The following is a 24,958-nucleotide window of genomic DNA, read 5'->3' as shown; positions in this document are numbered from 1 at the left end:
CGGGGTGAGGGAGCGTGTGGAGACATCCCCCCCAGGGGCCGCAGGGACTTGCTGGCCGTTTCCGGGAGCAACGTGGTGCGGAGGGAGGGAGACAGAGCGGGCAGGGAGCTGCCTTAGCCCTGCTTACTGGCAAATCTCTGCACTCCCCTTGGCGGGAGCGGGGCAGCAAGTCTCTGTACGCTGCCCGGGACGGGGGCCAACACAGGGTTTGTTTCATAGAAAATCCTCTCCTGGGGGTGCAGCCCACTGCCCCGTCTCCAACGATCAAGAAACTTTAGAATGGGATAACTGTGAATAACTTGCTCATAGGGAAGTTGCTTCCTGTACCCACCAATCAAGTGCTGACTTCTCTTTATTTGTCTCCTGGCAGTGCCTAGAGGCCAGGGACTCATTGTGCTGGGTACCAGCCAGGCCTATCACAAGAGTTTACAGTCTAGGGGCTTATGTCCTGATGCATCAGAGTTTATATCCCTTCCCTGCGTCGTGTAGCTCGTTAGCATATAGACGTGTCTAATCCTTTGTAGAGAAGTGTCTGACCTCTTTTGTAAAGCACTTTGCCATCTGCTGACGAAAAGCACTACGAATGAGCTGGATAGTCTTGTTCTTTGATTCTTGCTGAGCTCTTAGCCTGCATGAGCTCTTGTGGAGGTGAGTTCTGCAGGTTAACGATGCAACTGTGCGAAATAGCAGCTGCTTTTCTCAACATTAAAATTGACGCCTTTCGATTGCGTTCGCTCTCCTTCCACCATTCTTGTATTATGAGAAAGGAAAAAGAGGTGTGCCCTTGGCCTACTGGGTAGAGCATTGGATGGGTGCTTGGGATAGTTGGGTTTTATGCCTGCTGGGTGACCTTAGGTAAGTCACTTCCACATTCCATGCCTCAGTTTCCCCATTTGTAAAAGTGCTTCCCTCCTTTGTAAAGCGTGTTGAGATCGACAGCTGAAAAATTCTATATAAGAATATTATCCCAATCATTATGCTACAGACCTCTGCCATATCCTTTCTGATGTGACTCCTCCCTACTAAATAGACCGGGTCTTTTCAGTCTCTCTTCGGTGGAAATTATTTCCAGGTGTCTTATAATTGTCCTCCATCTCTGAGCCTCCTCTGTTGTGCCCTGTTCAAGCTGGGGTGACCCCTACTGCCCCTGGTTGATTTATACAAGGGCAGCCTTCTATTGTCCATACCTTTTCTTAGGCAGCCTAAAACTTTGTTTGCTCCTATTCTCTGCCCCCGCTGCTGCAGAGCTCTTCGCTAAGCTGTCTATAACGAAGCCCATGGCTCTTTCCTGAGTGCTCACAGTTACTTTAGAGCCTATCACTCTGAATGAGTACAAATATCCATGGGAGCAGGGCCTGAAGGTTAGGAGAAGCATCCACAAATGGCTCTGACGCTTATCACTTTGGGAAGTTGTCCCTAAACAGCCTGCGGGTTTGGAGGCTGGCTCCCATTCTGTGCAGGGAACCAAAGGATTAAGCCTCTTCTTCACTGCCCAGATTCAGGGCTGTTGGGAGGAGCTGCATTGGTGCTGGCATAAATTACATAGAGCAGCCTTGGAGTGGCTTTAATTTACAGCTGCTTGTGGGGCCCAGAATCTCGGCAGCATCATGTGCTAAGGACATGCCCTCTCAAGGCTGCTGGGCCAGAGATTGGGGGAGAAGCAGCAGAGGACTGATTATGGCACTTTACTCTGCTCTGACCCTGGGGGATTGTCCCTGGCCAGTTGTAGTGCCGCACAGCCGCTCGTAAATTGCTGGAGCAGCATATATGGCCTGGGGACTGGGGTCGAGGGCAGGGGGGAATCTCCCTCCTGCCACACTTTTTGTCTAGCTCTGGTCTGCCCGCCCTGTTCCCCAAGCTCCCAGAGCTGCAGTGACCTTTCTCTGGACAAGGAAGACCTGACGGGGGCCCTATGAATGCTTCCAGATTAGCCCCCCTGTAGACGATGTCCTCTCAGCTCTGCCGGCTGCAGCATGCCCAGCCTCTGTGATAGCCCAGGGAGCCAGAGTCCAGCCCCTGCTGCAGCACATGCCTGGCTGTCCTGCAGGGCAGAATGCAGAGCGCGCTGAGGATGATGCAGACTGCACTGTGACCTGCCTTCCTGCACACAGTGCTTCTGCCCTAAGCTCCCTTCCTCGGAGGATCTCAAAGCATGTTGCAAACAGGAATTCCCAAAGTTTCACAACACTGTATGTGCGGCGTGACAGTCCCATCTGTTGGGGAAGCCCCCGAGGCCTTATCCACTCAGGATATCCGCCTGTATCTGCCAGGCCTACTGCATCATCCCCGTTTGCAGGGGAAACTGGTCACGCATTGACTCAGTGGCATCTCCCTTCTTAGCTTTCCCTAGACCAGGGGTGGCCAACCTGAGCCTGAGAAGGAGCCAGAATATACCAATGTTCCTTGCCAAAGAGCCACAGTAATACGTCAGCAGCCCCCTATAAGCTGCTTTGCCTCCCAGCACCTCCCACCCACTGGCAGGCCCGCCAATCAGTGCCTCCCCCTCCCTCCATGCACCTCCTGATCAGCTGTTTCATGGTGTGCAGGAGGCTCAGAGGGGGAGGAGGAGGAGTAAGGGCATGGCAGGCTCCGGGGAGGGGGTGCGAAGCATAGGTGCCGACTCCATGGGTGCTCCGGGGCTGGAGCACCCACAGGGGAAAATTGGTGGGTGCTCAGCACCCACCAGCAGCTCCCCCCTCCAGTTCCCCCCCACCTCCACTTCGCCTCTGCCTCCTCCCCTGAGTGCGCCGCCAAGTCCTGCTTCTCCCCCTCCCTCCCAGCGCTTGTGCCGCGAAACAGCTGTTTCACGTGGCTGGGAGGGAGGAGGGGGAACGCAGTGCACTCGGGGAAGAGGCGGGGCCGGGGTGGGGATTTGGGGGAGGAGTCCAATAGGGGCAGGGAGGGGGCAGGGTTGGGGCGGGGACTTTGGGGAAGGGGTTGGAATGGGGGCGGGGCAGGGAAAGGGTGGAGTCGGGGCAGGGCCAGAGGCAGTGGGGCATGAGCACCCACCGGCACTGGGGAAAGTTGGCGCCTATAGCGAGAAGGGGTGGAGTGGGTGCAAGGCCCATGGCAGAGCCAGAGGTTGAGCAGTGGGCACCCCCCGGCACATTGGAAAGTTGGCACCTGTAGCTCCAGCCCCAGAGTCGATGCCTATACAAGGAGCCGCATGTTAACTTCTGAAGAGCCACATGTGGCTGGGGAACCCCAGGTTGGCCACCCCTGCCCTGGACTGTGTCCTATTAGCCCGCTGCAGTTGGCTGTAACCCAGGTTCATTACAGGGAACTGTGTGTGCCAGGAAAGGGTTGTGCCCACCGCTCATTGTGCATCATGTGTCAGTCCCCTCTGTGCCCAAGCCGCTGAGGACAAGAGCCTGCTACAGCGATCAGCTAGGGGAGGTGGTTCCTTTGCAGCTGGTGTTCTTAGCTCTGTCGGTCCTGGGCTGGGTCCCCAGTGGTGGCCAAGAGGCGAGTCATTGCAACTTGGCTGGAGCAGCAATGCCGGGGTCCCCAAGGGCTGGTAGAGGAGAGGGGAAGAGAATTTCCGGTGGAGTTCTCGCCGAGGTACGGGGGCAGGGATCCAGAGAAGGCTGTTAGGTGAGGGGGAAGGTGAATGGGAGAAGGGCAGGTGCACAGGCAGAGAATGAGAAAGTTTTTGGATCCGGTTCAGCTAATCATTTGAGTCCTTCACGGCTCATCCAGACTGAACCGCCAAGCTTTTTAATGGCCTATCCATCAGTGCGCATCCTTCCCCGCAGCCCCGTCTCCAGCTTCTCACGTGGCGAGGAGCAGATGGTAGCTTGATTGCTGGGGGCTCTGCAGTGTTAAAGGAGGGGGGAGCTCCTGAGAATCCTCCCTTCACCTCGGAGATTCCCTCCGGCGTTTCCAGGCTGTGGCAGATTGGGTGAGCTGAGTCTGGGATCAGGCAAAATCCAGCCTATTGGCTTCTCTGAGGAGTGAAGGGGAGGGATTCCTTAGGGAGCGGAGGCCTGAGTGGAGGATACTTAAGCGGGGCTGATGTAAGCAAATCTGGGGCCTGCTGCGAAGCTGTTCAGCTGCGGGTGGGGAGCAATCCCAGCTGTCACATCCTCCACTTAGTGTGCAAACCTCCCCCGGATCCTCGCAGGGGCAGGTCACGTGCATGATGCATCCAGGACTGGGCCTGGGAAAGGGCTCGAGCAGTGGTTCCATCCTGGACCCACCCGTCCCCTTGACCAGTGCAGAGAGGACCAGGTGCTAGAGAATCCCCGGGCTGGGGGAATAGTGGGTGGAGGTTTCCTATTTAGCAGGGCCCAGCCAGCATGGCCATAAGGGGGGAGACAGGAGCGCTGGCTTATTAGCAGCCCAAGGCTCTGTCTTCCCCCACTCCACACTCACGTGCCTTTGGCACTAGGGTGACCAGGCAGCAAGTGTGAAAAATCGGGACGGGGTGGCGGGAAAGAGGAGCCTATATAAAAAAAGACCCCAAAATCGGGACTGTCCCTATAAAATCAGGACATCTGGTCACCCTACTTGGCGCACACAGGAGTGGTGATGCTAGTGTCCCAGTCCCCAAGCACCTTTAGGTGGAGGCTGGGTGGGGTGTCCAGCTGAGCCAGACGTGGTCCTCCTACTCACTGCAAAAGCCAAGAGGTTAGTGTTGAGGGCTTTTCTTACCTTTGCTGACACCTTCCCCCTTGGTACCGGGAGTTGGGAACGTAAGGAGTCCAGGGACTTGAGAACCCAGTGTGGAGCCTAAAGTAGAATGTGAATCATCTGTTCTATGTGCGTTACGGCAGTGGTTAGTGATCGGGTCCCATTGTGCAAGGCTCTGTATAAACACGTAGTGATAGATGGTCTCTGCCTCAAGGAAGTTACGGTCTAAATAGACCAGATGCCGGGGGAGGAGAGGAGTGAAGAAGCACAGGGAGGTGCAGTGACTTGCCCAAAGGTCACCCAGCAGGCCAGAGGCGGAGCTTGGAATAGAACTAGATTTCCTGAGTCCCAGCCCAGTGCTCTATCTGCTGGATCACCTTGCATTTTTCTGACTCCTTGTCCCAAGGTGCTTTGCTGTCTCTAGCTCTATAATACTGCTGAAATGCAGCCACTTCTGGGCCGGAGGGCAGCAGCCAGGGAACGAGAGATGCAGCAGGCAAGGGGGATTTTGGCCAAGGCTGCTGGAGTAAACCCCAACTCTTAGGAGAGGTACGGGGAGGTATTTAGCATCCACACACAGCCAGCAGGAGCACCTGGTCTCCACTGAAAGGCTCATGCTGACAGCTGGAACCATTTATCCCCCCAGGGAAGGAAGAAGAGGACACTGCCTGGATTTGAACCTGTGATCCCAGGCTCTGCTTCTCTGCTGGTGTGGTTTTTTTTGGGGGGGGGGGGGGCGCATTCCCTCTGCCTCCCTCTATAGCAAGACCCTCTCCCGGCTACGTTTCAGAGCCTGAGCTCCAACCAGCGGCACCACGGCTCTTTTTGGCCCCACAGCCTGAGTCACCTGCCCTGGGCTCTGAGCCGCAGGGCCGCAGGTTTCTCTTTGCAGTGTAGATGCACCCCGGGAAGTTTCCTTTAATGACCTGCTTGGGTCACGGGGCCCTTGGGATGGGGAGGGGAGTGTCCAGCGGAGAAGCTGTGAAGAGTTCCCGTGGGGTCTGTCCCACCGGTTAGAGGGAGGGCGAGAGCTGGGAACACAGTAGCAGGGAAGTGCCTGATGGACTCTGGCCTGGCTGCTGGTCCCGGAGGCGGGGTATGCCGCGGCCTGGGGCTTTGCCAGCAGCTTGTGGCATGGGAAGGAGTGGAGGAGTGAATGTGAGAGTCCATCTCTCCACAATGGCTTTTCCCCCTTCCCACGCTTCCTAATGAAACCACCAAAGCGCTCCCACCACTGGCTGATCCAGCGGCCCTGCCCACACAGCGCTGGTTCCCCCGGGGCCTAGGCCCTGGGATCATGCTCTCTGCCCCTGCCCTCTCCATCTCTCTGCAGGGGCTTCTGGCCCTAGCGGTTCTTTATCGCCTCCCCAACCCAATCCAGAGCACTCTCCCCCATCTTCCCAACCACCTCTGGGGCTCAGCTTTGCCCTCCCCACACCACACCCTCCGTAAAGCTCTTGGCAGCTGCCTTTGGAAGGGATCCAGGATTATTTTGCAGGCGGCTTCATGCCTCTGTATCCCAGACCCTGGTCCCATTTCCCTTGCTGCAGACCTATGCCATGTCCTCCCCACACCCATCATTCTCCAGCTAATCCTGCTGGCCTCCTCCCATGGCTCCAGCTCTGCCTGCCAGAGACGAGGGCATTTCCTCTCCCCAGCTGCTCACTGCAGCCACTGGCAGAGGGGAACTGAATGGTGAGGGAGGTGAGAGACCCCAAGGAAAGGGACCACCCCCCAGCTCCATCTAGCTTGTGCACTGGGAGCTTTGCAGCGTCAGCACTTGGCTAAGGTGTCCCTTTGCCCGGCGCTGGTGGGAGATGGGGAGGAGCAGCCTCCCGGCAGGAGCAAACATTCCCTCTTGCCCTCGGCCACACTGCTGCATCGGTCCTGGCTGCAGTGTGCTTCTCGCTAAAGCTATGTCCGTGAGGGGCTTTGGCACCCAAATGACTCATCCCCACGTGGGAAGCCTGAAGTCTGATGGCCTTGCAGCTGAGGGACAGCAATTACCACTGCCTCTCTGAGCAATACGCTTCCTGGTGCCCTGGCCTGGAGCTTATGGGCCTGATTCTCTCTTACTCCATTCCTGTGCTTGGGGCAGGGAGGGAGGGAATGGGGGGTGGCTTTTAGCCACTTTTGGCCTCCCCATGTTTTGAGGCTATTCAGAGCCCTGCCTGTCCTTCAGCATAATTTAGAGCAGCCACCAGGCCCCTCTAACTTGCATTCTGCTTCTCAGGGCCCTTCTGTTGGGGCATTCTGGCCACACTGGGGACTGGGAGCAGGGCAGGTGGGGAGCCCCTAACACCAGCCAGGAAGCCCCCTGCACAGCAGTGTTCCCAGAAAGCTGCCTGCTGTCAGGCAACCTTAGCATAAGTGAGAATCTGTCCTCTTCGCTCTCCTATACGTTACTGGTTGCATCTCCCATCCTGTTCCGACAGCTGCAAACGAATACCAGCCTCTGACAAAGTTTCTAAGTCAAACTTTCGGTCTCAGCAGAAAAACAGGACCCGAACCCCAAACTGGCTGGCAGTCCCCAGCAGGCAAGATTTTTGGGGGAGCAACTCCAAGCCCCATCCATTAAACCAATTGTCTGCTGCAGCTGCTAATGCAGACTGGCTTGGAGAGGATTGGAGGCTGGCGCTTTTATCCATTTAAACATCTTTAATATTTTACAATGAGAAAACAGGGATCAATGTCTTGTTTATAGCCACGTGTTCATGGGGAATTGCTCCGGGCTTTTGTCCTTTGCAAGCGGATTTCCTGGGAGGAGGGATGTGGAGGACTGGGGTGAATACCCAGCCACGGAGTATGCGTGTTGAGAGCTCAGCTGCTTTCTCACTGCAATAACAATAATTTGCAGTTTGCAGCTCTCACGCTGTGGGATGGGAAAGGACTATTTAGCTTAGATGGGAGATGAATAAGGGATGAAACGATAAACAAATATAAAATAATGAATGGTTTAGAGAAGGTCAGTCAGGCACTCTTATTTGCCTTCCTTCCCAACACAAGGACCTGACCAAATTAGAAGACAAACTGATAAAGGATTTTTTCCTGCCTCATGTATAATTAACCTGTGGAACTCATTGCCAGTGGATGTCAGAGGGAAAGAAGTCAAAAAGGGGTTAATTGTTTCTGGCCTTGATTCAGCCTAGTTTTAAGCATGTGTGTGTGTCATTGATTTCAATGCAACTTATTTGCTTACTTGAGTACTGGGAGGAATCAGGGCCTAAATGATTTTTTTAAAAACAGCTACATGCTAAAAATGCATGAGGGATATTAACTGGCTGGGGCTGGGGATCGGAAGTATCTGTCTTCTGTGCAAGAATTATTGCATGGTTCTGTGTTACGAAGATTATACGGATTCTTCTGAAACATCTGACGGGGGCGTATACAGGATTAGATGGACCTTGTGTCTGATCTGGTCACTTCTTCCTAGTGTCCCATCTTATAAAGTGCATGTATGTGTAATCTATAGATCTGTGCAGAGTGACTGAAATGCAGCCACCTCTGGGGTGGAGGATGCAGAACACCGTGCAGCCCTGTAGGGAGGGGAGGACTGGGGCAATGATACCCTGGGACAAACACTTTTGCTAGATCATTCATGTCCCAAGCGGAGTCAAGACACATGGGGTCATAATCTTGCTGATTTCCTGCTGGAATTAGTGGGTGGGGTTATAATTCTGACAGGTTCATAAACCCGCAGCCTGACCATCTATATGGATGGGTACGCAGCGTGTCACAGAAATTCCGTGCCTCTCCACGCGCAGGTGAATGTCTCGGTGTGCAAACAGATCTAGGTACTCAGTGAGCTGGGCACAAGGAGGAGAACTTGTCCCGCAGTGCCTAGAGCTGAGCCGAGGGCGTCGCCATCGCCCCAATACGCAAGGAGACCTGGGGTGGCCTCACTTCCTGCAGTAGGATGAAGCAGGGCCAAACCCGAGGGCTCAAAACTCATCAGTCAGGCCCCCTCCCACAAATCAGGAGATTGGATTCCCTTGCAAAAACCACGGTGGGTTTCCGTTCGGCCCGCACAGACCCATTGAAGTCAATACCAGTCACACAAGGGGGGATGGAATCTGGCCCACTGCAGTGCAAACTGTGAAGCAGGTGTGTGCTTTAGGGATTGCTGACCTGGCTGTCTTACCGTAGTTCCCCTAAATGCACCAGCTAGAATTGACTGTCTCTTGCCATATTTAAAGATGTGCAGCTGGCACAGCGCAGCACCTGAGGATTCCTGGCCCCTCACGTGCCACCCAGCTCCCTGCTAATGCCCCTGGGGACGCTAGCCTTTACCTCTTGCTAAGCTGCCATTCCCCTTGTCGTCCCACGAGGGTTTCTATTACACTGTCTGGCCTTGTCTCCTGCAGCACGTGTGAACATACGTGGCACATGGCCATATGTGCATGCAGCATTCAAGCTCTTTGCATGTTTTATACAGTGCCACAGGCTAGCAGATTTGTCTGGGCCCCTACATCAGCTAATGAATATCTGGACAACCTGCATGCAGGCGTGTGTGTGCAATACTGAGCATGTCCCAGGGTCCATCTCCTAGACAGACCCACTGCACTCCGTCGTGTGACATTAGGAGTGTTTTATCTCCTGGGTTTGTGGAATAGTAGGGTGTGGCCTGGCAGCAGTACAGTCCTGCAGCCTTAAAATCCAGGCAGAGAGAGCAAGTGATTTGTCAGTCTTCCAGGAGCTCGCAGTTGGTGAATAACATTCCCCTGCAAGGTAGGAACTCCACTGCAGGGCATGGGAGATTTTAAGAGGTCAGGGGCCAGATCCTCAGCGGGTGCAAATGGGCAGAACTCCAGTGGAGTCCGTGAAGCTCCCGCATTTATACCCAGGGAGAGTGCGGCCCCATGACTGTATTGCAGCGGGGAGGAATCGGCTGGGATGCTTCCTGCATCCCCAGGGCTTATTTGTGCTTTGTGCACCCGATCGCCTTTCATTCCACTGCTGGTGCCCGCCTGGATTCTGCTCTTCCTTACTCCAGCATTGCGCCCTTGGCCCCCGGGGAGTTGTTTCTGCTTTACCCCAGGTCGGTGAGCTCAGGGTGTCAGCACTGCAGAGTCACCTTTCCACCCTGGCTTCCCAAGCCGCCCTCACATGCCGCGGCTTCCACACAAACAAACCAACTAAACGGCTTGTCTGCAACCGCCGGCACCGCTTGTCGCTCGGAGACGCAGCTGGGGCCCGGCGCTTCTCTCGTCTGGATCAATGCCGCCCCGCCACGAGAGACACCCAGCCAGCCCCGCTCCAGCCTCCTCCCCCTTTCCGAGGTCTCAGGGTGTGAGTGTGCCCGGGGGGGTGGGGTGGGGAGGGCAGTGTGTGGAATTTTATAGCCACCCTCCAGCCAATGGCATTGCGGAGAGGCGAGATGGAGGCGCCGGGCGGATGCTCCATCTGTCAGTGCATCATCACCAGGCACGGGGGAGCCCCTCAGAACCTCCAGCTGACCCTGCCGTGCGAGCCAGCCTCCCGGTCTGACGGAGCGCTGAGTCGATCAGAGACTCACCAGAGCGACGGGAGTTTGCAGCAGACAAGCGACATGGGCCCCTGGCAGGAGCTGGTCGTGCTGGGATTCTGCTGCTAGGAAAGTTTGCCCAGCCAAGTTCGGAAAGTTTGATTTCTTTCTTCCTTCACGCTCAAGGCTTTACCAAGGCGGCAACGGCACCGCTCCTATCTCCCCTCTTCCCATCCCCGCGGGGGAAGCCAAAGGAGATTACTCATCAATCTGTCTCCAGCCAGGACTCGGAGATGTGAGGCTGCCGAGGTGCTGGTGGTGGTGGGGAACCACGGGCTCTTTTCTGCTGCACGGCTGCTCCCTGGCTCCTCAGTTCTGGTTCCGGGCGCTGGCCCAGCTGAGCTGGCCCCGGGGGGCGTGAGTCGCATGCCCCCAGTGCTGCGCCGCCTGTCGCGGGACGCTGGCTGGCCATGGGCATCCAGGGGATGGAACTCTGTGCCATGGCCGTGGTCATTATGCTTTTCATCGCAGTCCTCAAACAGTTCGGGATCCTGGAGCCCATGTCCATGGAAGGTAACTACCGACCGTACATTTCCGGGCAGCCTGGATCCACCCCCATCCCGACCCCGCTACCTGGGTCAGTCCAGCTTCTCCTTCTCCCTACTCCTGGAGCCAAGCACCCAATATCCCCTCCCCTGAGTCCTTCTAAACCCCATGCCCTGGGTAAGGACGGCTCTCCCCTCAGTCTAGCACCATCCAGCGACAGTGGCCACCAACTCCTTCCTAGTGCTGTTCCCCAAGGCAGTGGAGGGGGACGGGGTACAGATGAGACCGGCCTTTTCGCCAGAGTCTGGGCCATGTTTTTTCAGGGGAACAGCCTGTCTTTCCCCCAAGCGTCTCTCTATTCTGTGGCCTCTCCAGGCCAGGCTGGTGGGAGGGAAGGTTTTCACTACAGCTGAGAGAGCTGAGGGCCCTAGCTCCAGTGGGACTTCAGGGCAATGTGTGTGTGTGTAGCGGGGGGGTTTGATAAGGGGAAATTCTACCCTGAGCTGCCCCCGGCTCCACTAGGAGTCTGTGTGGTTGCCCTGCTGGGGCCAAGGATCCTTTTCTCCCTGGCTGGAAATGCCGGGCGAGTCTCCTGCAAAGGAGCCCTGCCCCTCGGGCATGAATTTCCTGCTGACTGAGGTGCTCTCGGCACCTGCACCAGGCTCTGAAGGCACATTCAGGGCCCCCTTTGCCCACCCAAAGAAAGGCCCTGATCTGGAAATGAAGGGGGAAGAGCTGCTACTCTCCATGCAGGGGTGAATGCCCCCACCCCCGGTGCACGAATGCTCCTCTCACTTGTGCCCAGTGTGATAACAGCCTAAAGCTGACCTGGAGGGGCCAGGAATTCAACACTTCCATTCCCCTTCTGACTCCTCCTGCGTGCTCCAGGCAGGCAAACTTCCAGCAAAGTCCTATCAAAACCCCACGCATATTTTGGGATGCCAAATTCCCTCTGGGTGCAAGTCCCTCAGGATCACACCTGGGATGAGTGGGAACTTGTTTCCTGAGCAGTCCCATGTTCCTTACCCCAGGAGGAGATGTCATGGACACATGCAATGGCCACCGGCTTGGCTGGGGATTGAACCAGGGAGTTCCAGAGTGAAAAGCAGGAGGCGCTGGAGTTTGAGCTAAACAGCAAGGCTCCTTAACAGGGTCTATAACAGGTTCATATCCTCTGTGAGTTGGGCACGGGGGGAGGCGGGCCTGTAATGCTCACTCACCAGTGGGATGCACGTGCATGTGACTTGTGAATGCTGGTGCACTAGTGACAGGGGAAGCATTCCTCAGGGAGGGTCTCTCGCTGCTTGGCTGGGAGTTCCCACTTCCAAACCCAATCTCCCCCGCCAACCCTGGGACGGTCCTCTCTGTAGTTCCACGTCCGCCCCCTCCGCTGCAAAGTGCAGAGCCAGGCGTCTCAGTAACCACACAGCCATCTCGGCGTCACGTGGCCCCAATGAAATATTAACCAAGGAGCGAAACCTGCTTGTTTGACTCTTAAATCAAGAAACTGGATCCGACCCCTCAAGGGCACTTCTTCTGCAGCTCCAGCGCTACCCCTGCCGTCTTCCCTCTGCACCATTTCCATGGCACAAGCCCAGCCCGGGTGGGGAGGAGGAAGAGGAAAGCAGATGCTCACTAACCCCAAAGCTTCTTCGAAAGATACAGCACCTCGCCCGCCCACCCTAACCCCCTTCTCCGCCCCGGCAGCAGCAGGACCCTGAGTGAGATCAGCCCCCTGCTGAGTTGGCAGCTCCCCGAGTCGCTTGTGCCGCGGCTGCTTTGTCCTATTTTTAAAAGGCGCACGGTGGCCACGTCATGTCCCAGCCGTGCTCTGACCTTGCTCTAGGGGAATCTCGTGCGGTGGCCCTGGCTCTTTGATTACAGTGATAAGTAGGCTGAATTTTAAAGACCTTGCCACTTCCCCCCGCCCCCACCAAATAAAACTCCCAGGGCCAGATCCTCAGCTGGTGGAACTGGTGGGGGGAGCTCCACTGACTTCTGACCCCTCCATATGGTGGGAAGAAGAGCAAGAGGGTGCTGGAGAAGTGAGTGGCGGCGGTGTTCCCCTCTCCTGCCAGTAGTGGGCGTTTCCCCCCAGGTCACGGTGGAGGTGCAGTGGTGGAGCGGGGTCAGAGGAAGCCCAGGGAGGGGTGAGGGTGGACATGGAATTTCAGGCTCTCTGTGGAGCGGGTTAGTTCCCATTGACCGAGAATGTGACGTAGGCCCCTGACTCAGCTCTGAGCCCGTCGTGGGACTCCATTACTGGAGATTGTAGCGTGGCATTATTTATTAATTGCATGCTTAATATTTGCGCTGTTCGGAGGCAGAAAGACCAATCCGCTCAGCTGGGAAGCATTAGCTCACCCCAGCATCTGAGCAGAGGGAATGCAGGTTGCATTAGGTCTTTGACTCCCCTATTGAGACTGCTGCTGCATGAGTGTCGCCTTGATTCTGTCCGGGGAGGCTGAATTTGCACCATCTGTTGAAAAAGTGCCCTGGGCTGTGGCTGATGGGAGACAAGGAGAGTAAATGGGAGAGATTCAGCTGGGAAGGGACCATTCTGGGGATTGGTCCTGCTTTGAGCAGAGGGTTGGACTAGATACCTCCTGAGGTCCCTTCCAACCCTGATATTTTATGATTCTATTATTCTGTTGGACCACGCTAACCAAAGACATAGCAGATGGAAATGGATCCCGGGCACAATTCTGTGGAAGGCACAGTTACCACAGAGCTGAATTTAGCTCTGTAGGTGTGTGTGTTACCATGCTGCAAAATACCACGGTGACTTCTGCTGCTATGAACATCTTGTAGCTGCTCATCCTAGCAGAGTGGTTTACTGTCCAGTCCTGATGTTTCAAAGGGAACAAGCCCTTCACGGCTTTTCCCCTGCAGTACTAGCCACCCGGCACTAAAGTAACAGTATTGCGAGCCATGGCGTGTTTGTCACATTGGCTGGGGACAGTGTTTTAGAGATATAGGATCAGATCCATGGCCCATCCTGTCTGTGACAGTGGCCAGAACCAGATGCCTCATACCATGGAAGGAGAAACCCTGTGGTAGGCTGTGATGATCACTATGAAGGTTTCCTCCAGATCCCTAAATGTCAGTGATTGGCTTTAAGCATGAGATGTTAGGTCCCCTCCAAAACTCTGTCTGCACTAACTACTCAAACTGTGGCTATTCTTGTTATTCATAGAAATGGCTGGCCCCACTTTGAGCCTAAATTCTCAACAATAATCCTGTGGCAATGAGTTCCACAGTCTGCTCTGTCTCGGGAGTTGAAATGTGTGTCCCTTTAAAACTGGCTGGAATCCAAACTCCCATTTGCTCCCGTGAGCCTGAGCGAGGAGCTCTGGGTTTGGCCGATTGCAAATTGAGCTTTATTCTTGGTAGCCGTGACAGTGACGGAGACAGAAGTAGGACTGAGCTGTGAAATTTTGACCCAGAATTCAACTTCCTCAAAGTCTGGGATGATTTGGGTCGGAGCTTTTGATGTGGACCGGGTCTCTGAGAATGTGATAAGCTCAAAGTACTGAAGCCCCTGATTCAGCAATACGCTCAAGGACATGCCTAAGTTCCACTGAAGCCAATGAGCTGTGTTTAGCTGAATCAGGGACTTTGTGAATTAACCCTCACTGCACTCTGGGAGCTGGGGAAATATCATATCATTAGCCCCCTGGGACGGAGAGGAAGTGAGCTGGAGAAGGTCTGACCATCGAACAGAACCCAAATCTGCTAGGCCTATAGGAACTGCTCTATTGGATCAGACTCAAGGTCCATCTAATCCAGTCCAGTTTTTCTGATAGTAGCCAGTACCATCTGCTTCAGGGGGAGGGGCAAAAAACCTTGCAGTGGATTAATTTGTCCCCTAGGTGAGTCTCCTGCTGACCCCTAATTGCTAGCGATTGGCTTAAATCCTGAAGCATGAGGGTTTATAGCCCATCCAAAACAGCTGGTGGCAGTGAGTTCCACAGTCTAATTATGTGCTGTGAGGAAAAAATTTCCTTATATCGGTTTTGAATTGCACAAGAGTACTGGGTTTGGAAGGTTCTGCTTGAGGTGTCTGTGATTACCCATAGGAGTCCACGTTCTAGTACAGGGGTGGGCAAACTACGGCCCGCGGGCCGGATATGGACCATCCTGCCCAGCCCCTGAGCTCCTGGCCCAGGAGGCTCGCCCCTTGCCTCTCCCCTGCTGTCCTCCCTCCTCTGCAGCCTCAGCTCACTGCGCCACCGGCGCAGTGCTCTGGGCAGTGGGGCTGTGAGCTCCTGGGGCAATGCAGCTGCAGAGCCGGGCCTGCCCCGGTGCTCTGTGCTGCGTGGTGGCGGTGGCATGGCCCGGCTCCATCACTGCCAGCCACCAATGCTCCAGGTAGCGCGGTAAGAGGGCATGGAGCAGGGGGGGTTGGATAGAGGGCAGGGGAGTTCAGGGTGGTGGTCAGGGGGTGGGGGTGTGGATAGGGGTCGGGGGGAATAGGGGTTTAATGGGGGCAGGGGTCCTGGGGGTCAATCAGGAAGGAGGCGGGGTTGGATGGGGTGGCAGGGGATAGTCAGGGGCAGGGGTTCCGGGGGCAACAAGGGACAGGGATAAGGGGTGGTTGGATGGGGCAGGGGTCCTGCAGGGGCCGTCAGGAATGAGAGGAGGGGTTGTATGGGGCGGCGGGGATCCGGTGGTGGTCAGGGGACAGGGAGAAGGGGTATGTGGATGGGGCAGGGGTTCCGGGGTGTGTGTCAGGGAACGGGGGGGGTTGGATGGGGCAGGAGTCCGGGGGAGGGCAGATAGGAGGTGAGGGCTGGGCCACGACCCCCTCCCCTAACCCGCCCTCCATACAGTTTCCGAAACCAGATGCGGCCCTCAGGCCAAAAAGTTTGCCCGCCCCTGTTCCAGTAGCTGATACAGTCCGATGCATGTTACATCAATACCAAATGGTTACAAATAGAAGAAAGCAGGACAGGGTATTACCAGGGTTGATTGGGCTGGACTGCAGGAGCAAGCAATGTGCAGAGAGAACAGTCTCCTAGACCCACTGCTGTCACCTAGTGCCCCAGTGATAGTAACGTTAGAAAGGCCGCTCTGGATGGATCTTTGTTGTGAGAACCACTGGGACGGAGGATGAGTGTGTGAAAGCAGGAGACAGCTCTGGTTTGCACCCAGTTATATTGGAGTGGAACGAGTTTGTGGTCATGTACAGGTTGGTGGATGGACTGTAGCAGATACAGAGCGGATGGTAAGAGACCCCCGGGAGTTGTTTGCTCTGCCAGTGGGTGCCCCAAAGACCCTGCCTCCCAGGGGGAAAGGAAGATGCTCCGGTAGAGAAGCTGAGCAGTGCAGCAATGGAACAGATCATTGGCCCAGCTGACCCAGTATCCTGCCTCTGGTTGTGGCCACCATTGGCTGTTTTCCTAAAGCAATCAGTGTGATCCTGGGGACGCCCATCAGCCAGGCCTCCCAGGGGTAGGTCATGTTCCAGGCCGTCACATAGTCAGTGCGTAAAGCTGGCTCTGGAAACACGAGGCTCTTCCTCCAACCTTACAGCTATAGGGCAGCAGCAGACAGGAGACGTGCTGGTGATGTGCAAGGCCGGGCTGTGGTGGTGTTGCTCCCAGGGAATGTTCATGTGTCTCCATTACTCGGCGGCCAGGACAGTAGGGCTCCATCCTTTAGCGCTCAAGTTCAGCTGAGGTACTGCTAGCATCGTAGGGTGTGCTTGCCCTGCAGCACCCCCTGCTGAATTAGAGTGGGCCTGCACATGCTCCCTGCCTCAGTTTCCCTTCTCAGGAAGCCAATAAGAGCTCCACTTCGGAGCCTCTTGGTGCTTGACTCGATAAGACGCTCCTTGGGGCTGGTTTAGTAAAAAACCTACTGCATCACACAACTATCATCTGAGCTATCACCAGGAATTGAACTAAGGACGTCCGGAGCTAAAAAACATGAGTTTCTCCTACTTGTGCTAAAGGAGTAACTCCCCTAGCTGTTCCCTGTTCTAGAGTCACATGCTGAGTGGATCAGGCACAAAGGGGGATGTGGAACACCCTGAACTGTGGGCTATGGTGGCAAACCCTGAGTTTTTATGACATGGGATATTTGCCTGAATACAGAATAATTAGCTCTGTAGGGGCCACATAATTAAAAATGCCTCTAACTTTCCAGGCACCAGCCAATTGTGGGTGCAGCTAAACTGTGGGTGCTGCTCATGGGATTTTGACCTTTTAGATAACTGATTGCATCCACAAATCAGGTAATTAGGAATCAAGATCCCCTAGTCGGTGCCTGCACTTAAAGGGAACGGCTGGACCTATTGTTATGCATAGGTTATTTGTTTTACAGAAATGCCTAGAAGTTCCGGCCAAGATCAGGGCCCATTGTGCCAGGCGCTGCACAGACGCATAGTAAGAGACAGTCCCTGCCCCATACAGTTTTTGCAGTCTAAAGGCTTTGTCCAAATCCTGTTGAAGTCTAGCTTTGGATCAGGCCCTAAATGGACCCCAGAAGGGGAAACAGGCCCAGAGAAATTAAGTGATTTGCCCAAGGTCACACAGAAAGTCTGCGGTACGGCTAGAAACTGACCCCAGCTCTCCTGAATCCCAGGCTAGTGCATGAACTGCAAAACCACCCTCCGTATCAATCCTGATTAAAGGGTTGAAGAGTGTAATTCAGAGTGATTCTGCTGTGGGTCTGTCCTGCTGGGGGTAGCCGGGATGCTCCATTTTAATGGCAATCATTTTGGAGCATACTGAATGCATGGGGCCAGATCGTTAGCTGGTGTAAATCAATGTAGCTCCACTGAAATACCCTCAGGGTTTCAGGTAAGAAGAAGGTAGCATGATCTCCATAGAGCAGCGGTGAACAAACTTTTTGGCCCGAGGGCCACATCTGGGTATGGAAACTGTATGGTGGGCCAGGAATGCTCATGAAATTGGGGGTTGGGGTGCTGGAGGGGTGAGAGCTCCTGCTGGGGGTGCGGGCTCTGGTATAGGACTATTAATGAGGAGTTTAGGATGACGGCGGGGGCTCTGGGTTGGGACAGGGGGTTGGGCTGTGGGAGGGGGCTCTGGCTCTGGCTGGGAGTGTGGGCTCTGGGGTGGGGGCTGGGGATGATGGTTTGGGGGTGCAGAAGGGTACTCCAGGCTTGGACTGAGGGGTTTGGAGGGCGGCAGGGGGGATCAGGGCAGGGGGTTGGGGTGAGGGAGGGGGTCAGGGGTGCAGGCTCCGGCTTGCACTTACCTAAAGCAGCTCCCAGAAGCAGGGGCATGTCCCCCCTCCGACTCCTATGTGTAGGGGTAGCCAGGCGGCTCTGCGTGCTGCCCTGTCCGCAGGCGCTGCCCCTGCAGCTCCCATTGGCTGTGGTTCCAGGCCAATGGGATCTGCGGGGACAGCACTTGGGATGGGGGCAGCATGCGGAGCCCCCTGGCTGCCCCTACACATAGGAGCTGGAGGGGGGACATGCCCCTGCTTCTAGGAACCGTGCGGCAAGTCCCCAACCCCACTCCCCGGCTGGAGTGCCGGAGCAGGACAAGCACTGGACCCTGCTCCCCAGTGGGAGCTCGAGGGCCATATTAAAACGTCTGAAGGGCCAGATGCGGCACCCGGGCCGTAGTTTGCCCACCCCTGATCTAGAGGCTGCAAAGCCGCAGCTCTCATTGACTTCAGTTGCCATTGTGGGTACTCAGCACTTCTGGCTGGCTGGCCGTGCAGTCTCCCGCTGGGAGAGGCATGGTGTTCTTTCTGGCTCATGCATCACTACCGGCAATAAAGGCCCTGCAAGTGGGACTAAATTAACAATCCTGTTGACGATGCATCAGACAGTTTAGGCTCTGGCGCACTGTCCCATAGCCAGGTTGGCTCTGCGGGGCTCATGGGAATCAAAAGCAGTACAGGCTTAGTTTGTTGTCACTAAAGTCAGCAGATGGGTCCTGCGCGCTCATTCATAACTGTGAACGCTGGTGTTACCAGCTGACTTTGGAGGCGGTACTCCAGAATTTGGCTTAACTAGTAGGTTGACTGGGTAAGGACAAGTCACTCTTATACTCGCTGAGATGATTGAGTTGGGGATTGGTCCTGCTTTGTGGAGGGGGTTGGACTAGATACCTCCTGAGGTCCCTTCCAACCCTGACATTCTATGATTCTATTCTATGATTCTATACGGGCACTTTTCTGACCATACACTACAGGTTTGTTGTCATCACTAGAGCTGAGTGAATAACAGACCTTTTGGTTCGCTGTCCGTTCGGGGGGAAAAAAAATCAAAAAAGCAAATAGTTTTGGGTTCAACTGGAAATGATTTTTTTTCCTAAATTTTTGGCACCTCGAAAAGTCAGAAAAAAATTCATTTCAAGTCAAGTGAAATGTTTTGTTTTGACAAAATTGTGATGTTTTGTTTGGATTGCAACTATTTGACAGGGATTTGAAGTGGGTCTGTGAATAAAATGAAAGGAAACTTGGAACCGAAAAATAGAAATGTTTCATTTTGAAAATGTTGATTTTTGTCAGATTTTCGGGGGTGGGGAGAGGTTTTTGACCAAAACAATTTGGCGTAATTGACACATAGTCTTGAAATGGTTCAGTGTCTCTGAATCTGCATTTTTGCCACACACAAAAAAAACTTCCACCAAAAAATGTCACCTAGTTCTAATCACTCTTAGCTGAAAGGAAATTCTAGGCTTAAGGGCTGATTCCTCCACTGGTGTAAATCAATGTAGCAGCCCTTGAAATAGGATTCACGTGGTGGATTTCACTCAGTATGATTGACTCCAAATTATTTAGTGTATGGTGCAATTAACATGATGTCTAGCATCTCAGGAGTTGAGTCGCTTGGGACAGCATCATCTCCAGAGAATCCCCAAGCTGATTTCCAAAGTTTTCCTGGTAACATCCCAGGCCTGAGCTGCATGCAGAAGCAAATCTCAGCCAATAGTCACCCCAAAACCTTTGTTTGGTTAATACTCCCTTGCAAACATGCACTGCTTGCAGAACTGGGCTGGCGTGCAGCCTTGGCTGACCCCTCCTCAGGAAGTGTAATGAATATGGATCGAGGAGGTGAACGTGAACCTTTCCCTGCGTTTGTGACGGGGCTGTCACTCACAAATGGAGCAGGAGTCGGTGCAGATTCTTGTCTGTGATGCAGCCACTTGTGCTGATTAACCTAATGACTTTGTGACTTGTTCCTGACCTTCTGCCCCGGCATGAGTAATGCACCACTGAAAACAACTAGCGGACTAACCAGTACATTTAAGGAGAGCTCCCCATCTGGAGTACATTGGCTTTGACCTCTCTGGAAGTTTGCCAGTTTATACCAGCTGAAAATCTGGCAATTTCATACAAAGAGCTCAGGAGTTGTTGTGTGTTACTGTGATGGTCCAGAGCCCATGCACCTTCATCTGTTCTGTGTTAATACTAATTAACAATAACTCACCAGCGTTCACCCCCAGCCCTCGAAATCCTTGCTGTTCTCCTGACCCACTGGAAAATACACAGCAGAATGACCTAACTCCCTCTGCATATTTATATTTCATTCAGTGGGTGTTGAATTTGTCCCTGTATCAACCTGTCCATTCCTAGTAGCTCTCCTGACTTGTGTTCAGAGAAGGGCTCAGACCTCAGCTCTAAAGCCACTTGGACATCAGGCTGTTGGGAATTCAGTCTAAATTTTGCAGCCTTGTTAATATTGGAGCTCCACGAGACCCCCGGTCAGCACAGAGGCTCCATTGTGCTGGGGGTTATACAAACTTACTTTCAGCACCATAGATATAACCCAGGCTCCTGTCTTCTAGATCTCTGTATTCAGCAAGGTTCATTCTTCATGTTCCGTTCTCTGTTGCTGGGAACCCATTCCCATCACTACCTGCTTCAGCCTCTGTCTGAATGGATTCCCCACTCCTGCTGGGTTTGTCCAGGCACCCAGCAGTTTTATCCTCCTGAAATCTAGTCTGCAATGTCTGAATCCAGTGGTATCTCTCCATTCCCGAGGCCTGAGCTCTGTGACTCGTCTCCTGTCATTTTCTCCATATCCATGTACTGTACCCGGCAGTTCCTGCCTTCCTTCCCTTTCCCCATGTGTCTGTCTGTGGTGTGGTACCCATTCTCTCACCCGCTGCTGCAGATGACTGACGTGCTCAGCCAAATCGTTATCTAAATGGAATTTAGAGCCTGACATTGTAGACTGCATTTGCCTGCTGTGTGTCCAGCTCCCAGGCAAAGCTGAATTAACTTAATCTCTTGGGGTTGGGGGGAAGGCAGATAGCATCATGAAGTTTGCACAGTTCTTCAGGGCTGTTCTTTTTTTAATGTATGTGAACTGCAGGTGCTTCCAAAAGCCCTTAACCCCTCACAGAGGTTTGATGCTGACCCGACTGAGGCTCTGGCTTTGGTGGTTGTGAAGGAGTCCCGGTTCCAGCCTCTATGAGTGTCTGATGAGCTGGTCTCCCTGCTACCAGGGCTGTACCGTGCTTTGCTGCGCTACATACGTGGGAGGGATCCCTCTCCTTTCAGAAAGGGGATATGGAATTAAAGGCTGGCTGGAATCCCAGTGGAAAGTCCTTGCAAACTGAGCTGATGAGTCTGGTGCCCTGTCTGCACTGAGGAAGTTCACTCTGGTACGAGGCGACATCTCTGAATGGGGAATGAATCCCTCACTTAGCACCTCACTCAAAACCCATTGACCTCAATGGGCTTTGAGTCTTGCCCAACTGCAGCCCTGGTGGTATCATAATCCTGGAGTCTACTTTTCACCCTGCCAGCTGTTCTCAGCCTTGGGACATGGGCAAGTCTCTTATGGTGCAGAATCCTCAACCCTTATCAGTCGATGAAGAGGGGAACTATTATAAGGTGTTACAGCCACTATCCCCTCTGGAGGGGGGACTGAGATAGACCCACCCAACGTGGGAACAAATCAACCTCAGCTACAGAAAACAAAAAATGAAAAAAATCAAAACCAGACTCCCTACCCCAAACACAGACTTTTTACCACCACCACCCCGCAAAAAGGAGAAATGCCAGAGACTCCGTGTAGCCCACTAAGGACTTCGCTATTGCTACCGATTTTACGTGGAAGGGGCTCAGATAATATGGTGATGAGTGGCAGGATAAAATGGATGGATAGATGTGTATGGGGATGGATAGAGAGATGGATGGCTATAGAGGGGTGTGTATGGGGATGGATGGAAAGATGGATGGATGGATGGATAGATGTGTCTGAGGATGGCTGGAGATAGAGGGGTGTATATAGGGATGGATGAATTGATAGATGGGCATGCATGGGGATGGATGGAGAGAGATAGGGGTGTGTGTTTGGGGATGGATTGAGAGATGGATGGATAGATGTGTCTGAGGATGAATGGATAGAGGGGTTTGTATGGGGATAGATTGAGAGATGGATGGATAGATGTGTCTGAGGATGAATGGAGACGGTGTGTGTGGGGGTGGATGGATGAATGGATAGATAGATTGTATTGTTCTGGAATCTATATGAAAAATAAGAAAGAAGGCATCATTGTTTCTGGATGAGGATGAGGTGTCTGAGGAATGGAGACAGGGTATGTATGGGGTGGATGGATGAATGCATAGATAGGTGTGTATGGGGGTGGATGGATGAATGGATAGATAGATCGCATTGTTCTGGAATCTATATGAAAAATAAGAAAGAAGGCATCATTGTTTCTCATTTTCAACATGTTGGTGGCTGAAGAAGAGCAGGGTTTGTGGCTGGCTCAGGAGCACATCTGTGCTGAGTTCCAGGCAGGGTGCAGATCTGTATTTAGAGTAACAAAGCTGAGGGTTAGTGGTTAGAAATGACAGAAGGGGGTTGTGAGGAGCCAGTTGAGTTGCTGGATAGAATGGGTGTTGTTATGTCAGTTACACTTACGAAAGTGTAAATGTGCATTTCCAGACTCATGCATCTTGTTTATTGAAGGTTAATGTTAACTTAGAATTGCCCAACTTTAAAATGTTTAAGAGAAATCTTGTTACTCCATTCAGAAAATGATAGCAATTTGTAATCATAACTTCATCTGAACAAGGTTATTTGTTTGGAATTTCCTTAGTTTTTAAAAATAAAGCTATAGAGGAAAAGCCACCGATGCTGGGTGGGAGTACTTCTTCTCCATCAAGTAAGTAAATTATATCATATTCTAGATGACAGCTATGTTCATTAGCACACATTGGTCTGCTTGACAGAACTGCATCAAAGTTTCTGCAGCCTTCTTAATGCCGTCCAGCCCAGCCAGTTCAGCTCCAGACTAAGGGCTTGGCTACACTTACAAGTTGCAGCGCTGGGAGTTACAGCGCTGCTCATGCAGCTGTGTAAGGGCCAGCGCTGGAGTGTGGCCACACTGACAGCTACCAGCGCTGCAGTGTGGCCACACTTGCAGCACTTTCCAGCGCTGTATTGAGAGGTGCATTGTGGGCAGCTATCCCACAGAACACCTCGTCCCGTTTTGGCGCCGTTTTGGCGCTGAGTATTGTGGGAAGGGGAAGGAAGTGTGCGGGTCATTCCGCTTCCTGTTTGCCAGCGCCCCGTGGTGCATCGCTTCACATCCCAGCATTCATTCCGGCAGCGTTTGGCGCCATTGTGAGTGTCTTTCTGTTACTCTCTGTGAATCGCGATTTCTGTGGCAAATGGAGCCCGATCTGCTGAGGACTCTGCTGATGAGTGTCACCAGCACAACACGTTTGGCAGTCGAGCTATTCCTTCAGCTCCAAAGTGACAGTGAGGAGTCCGGCGATGATATCAATATGGATTTGTCTGCGCGTGTGACACTAGAGTGCTTGCGGCATTCACGGAAATGCTCAGCACCGTTGAGCGCGCTTTTGGGCTCGAAACAAGCACTGAGTGGTGGGATCACATCGTCATGGAAGTCTGGGATGACGAGCAGTGGCTGCAGAACTTTCGTATGAGAAAAGCCACTTTCATGGGACTGTGTGCTGAGCTCGCCCCACTCTGCGGCGCAAGGACACAAGATTGAGAGCTGCCCTGACGGTGGAAAAGCGGGTGGCTATTGCAATCTGGAAGATGGCAAATCCAGACAGCTACCGGTCGGTCGGGAACCAGTTTGGTGTGGGAAAGTCGACCGTGGGAATCGTTTTGATGCAAGTTTGCAAGGCAATTAATCGCATCCTGCTAAGAAAGACCGTGACTCTGGGAGCGTGCAGGACATTGTGGATGGCTTTGCACAAATGGGTTTCCCTAACTGTGGAGGCGATAGATGGGCGCATATTCCTATTCTGCCCCACCTGGCATCAGAGTATGCGTTAATCGTAAGGGGTATTTCTCTATGGTTCTCCAGGCGCTTGTGGATCACCGCGGCGTTTCATTGACATTTACACAGGCTGGCCTGGAAAGGTGCATGATGCACGCATCTTTGAACAGTGGCCTGTTCAGGAAGATGCAGGCAGGGACTTTTTCCCAGACAGGAAGATCACAGTAGGGGATGTCGAAATGCCCACTGTGATCCTTGGGACCCCGCATACCCGTTACTGCCTTGGCTCATGAAACCCTATACAGGGAAGCTTGACAGGAGCAAGGACCGGTTCAACTACAGGCTGAGCCGGTGCAGAATGACTGTGGAGTGTGCTTTTGGGCGTTTAAAGGCTCGCTGGAGATGTTTGTATGGGAAGCTAGACTTGGGGAAAGCAGCATCCCCCGGTTATAAGCGCTTGCTGTACCCTCCATAATATTTGTGAAGGGAAGGGTGAAACATTCAGTGAGGCATGGACCACCGAGGTTCAAGTCCTGGAGGCTGAATATGCACAGCCAGAGAGCAGGGCTAATAGAGAGGCCCAGCACAGGGCTTCAAGGATTAGGGATGCCTTGAGGGAAGAATTTGAGGCTGAAAGCCAACAGTAATGTTGCTGCCTTGCATGGGAGTGAATTGCACTGCTTACACTGTTATTCTATTATCCATAATAATAATATGATTTGCAGTGCCTCTTTCTTTACTGGGCTAAGGTGTCTTTCACTATCTGCTATAATAAAGACTGTTTTCAAAGCCAAGAATTGTTTTATTGAAAAGAAAAACTTCCTTGACAGACAGACAGACACACAACATTTCATTAACACAAGAGGGCAAGGGTGTGGGTTGGTGAACTGTACAGTCACAAGTTTGCATATGCCATGTCTGGATTGCTGTTTAATGAATCCTGCACTTCAGGGTGCATATACTGCATGGTGATGGGGTTGAATGCAGAGGGTAAGGGTGGTGGTAGGTATCAGGGCTGGTTGGGAGCGTACAGGTGTTGGAGGCAGCTGGTGGTGGTAAGAGCCTGGATGCTGGGGAAAGGTGGTTGGAGCTGACATTGGGGCACAAGGCACAAAGGACGGGG

The 24,958-nt window shown here is 53.4% G+C and overlaps 1 protein-coding gene across 4 annotated transcripts in view; it reads left to right on the top strand.

Annotated features, from left to right (window-relative positions):
• KCNIP3 (potassium voltage-gated channel interacting protein 3) overlaps nucleotides 1–24,958 on the top strand; it is a 91,805-nt gene that overhangs the window by 46,289 nt on the left and 20,558 nt on the right. The window contains exon 1 of one of the 4 annotated variants that reach the window (XM_039527575.1): nucleotides 10,558–10,669. The exons of the other annotated variants lie outside the window; for them this stretch is intronic. Within the exon in view, the coding sequence (XP_039383509.1) occupies nucleotides 10,567–10,669 (103 nt within the window). The 5' untranslated portion in view covers nucleotides 10,558–10,566. Of the gene's footprint in view, nucleotides 1–10,557; nucleotides 10,670–24,958 lie in introns of those variants that run through there. 4 annotated transcript variants of the gene reach the window in all.

This window comes from Mauremys reevesii, linkage group 2 (assembly GCF_016161935.1).
Source record: "Mauremys reevesii isolate NIE-2019 linkage group 2, ASM1616193v1, whole genome shotgun sequence".
In the NCBI taxonomy this organism is placed as follows: Eukaryota; Metazoa; Chordata; order Testudines; family Geoemydidae; genus Mauremys; species Mauremys reevesii.
Note: the sequence above shows the minus strand (reverse complement) of the source record. Positions and strands in the feature narration are given on the sequence as shown.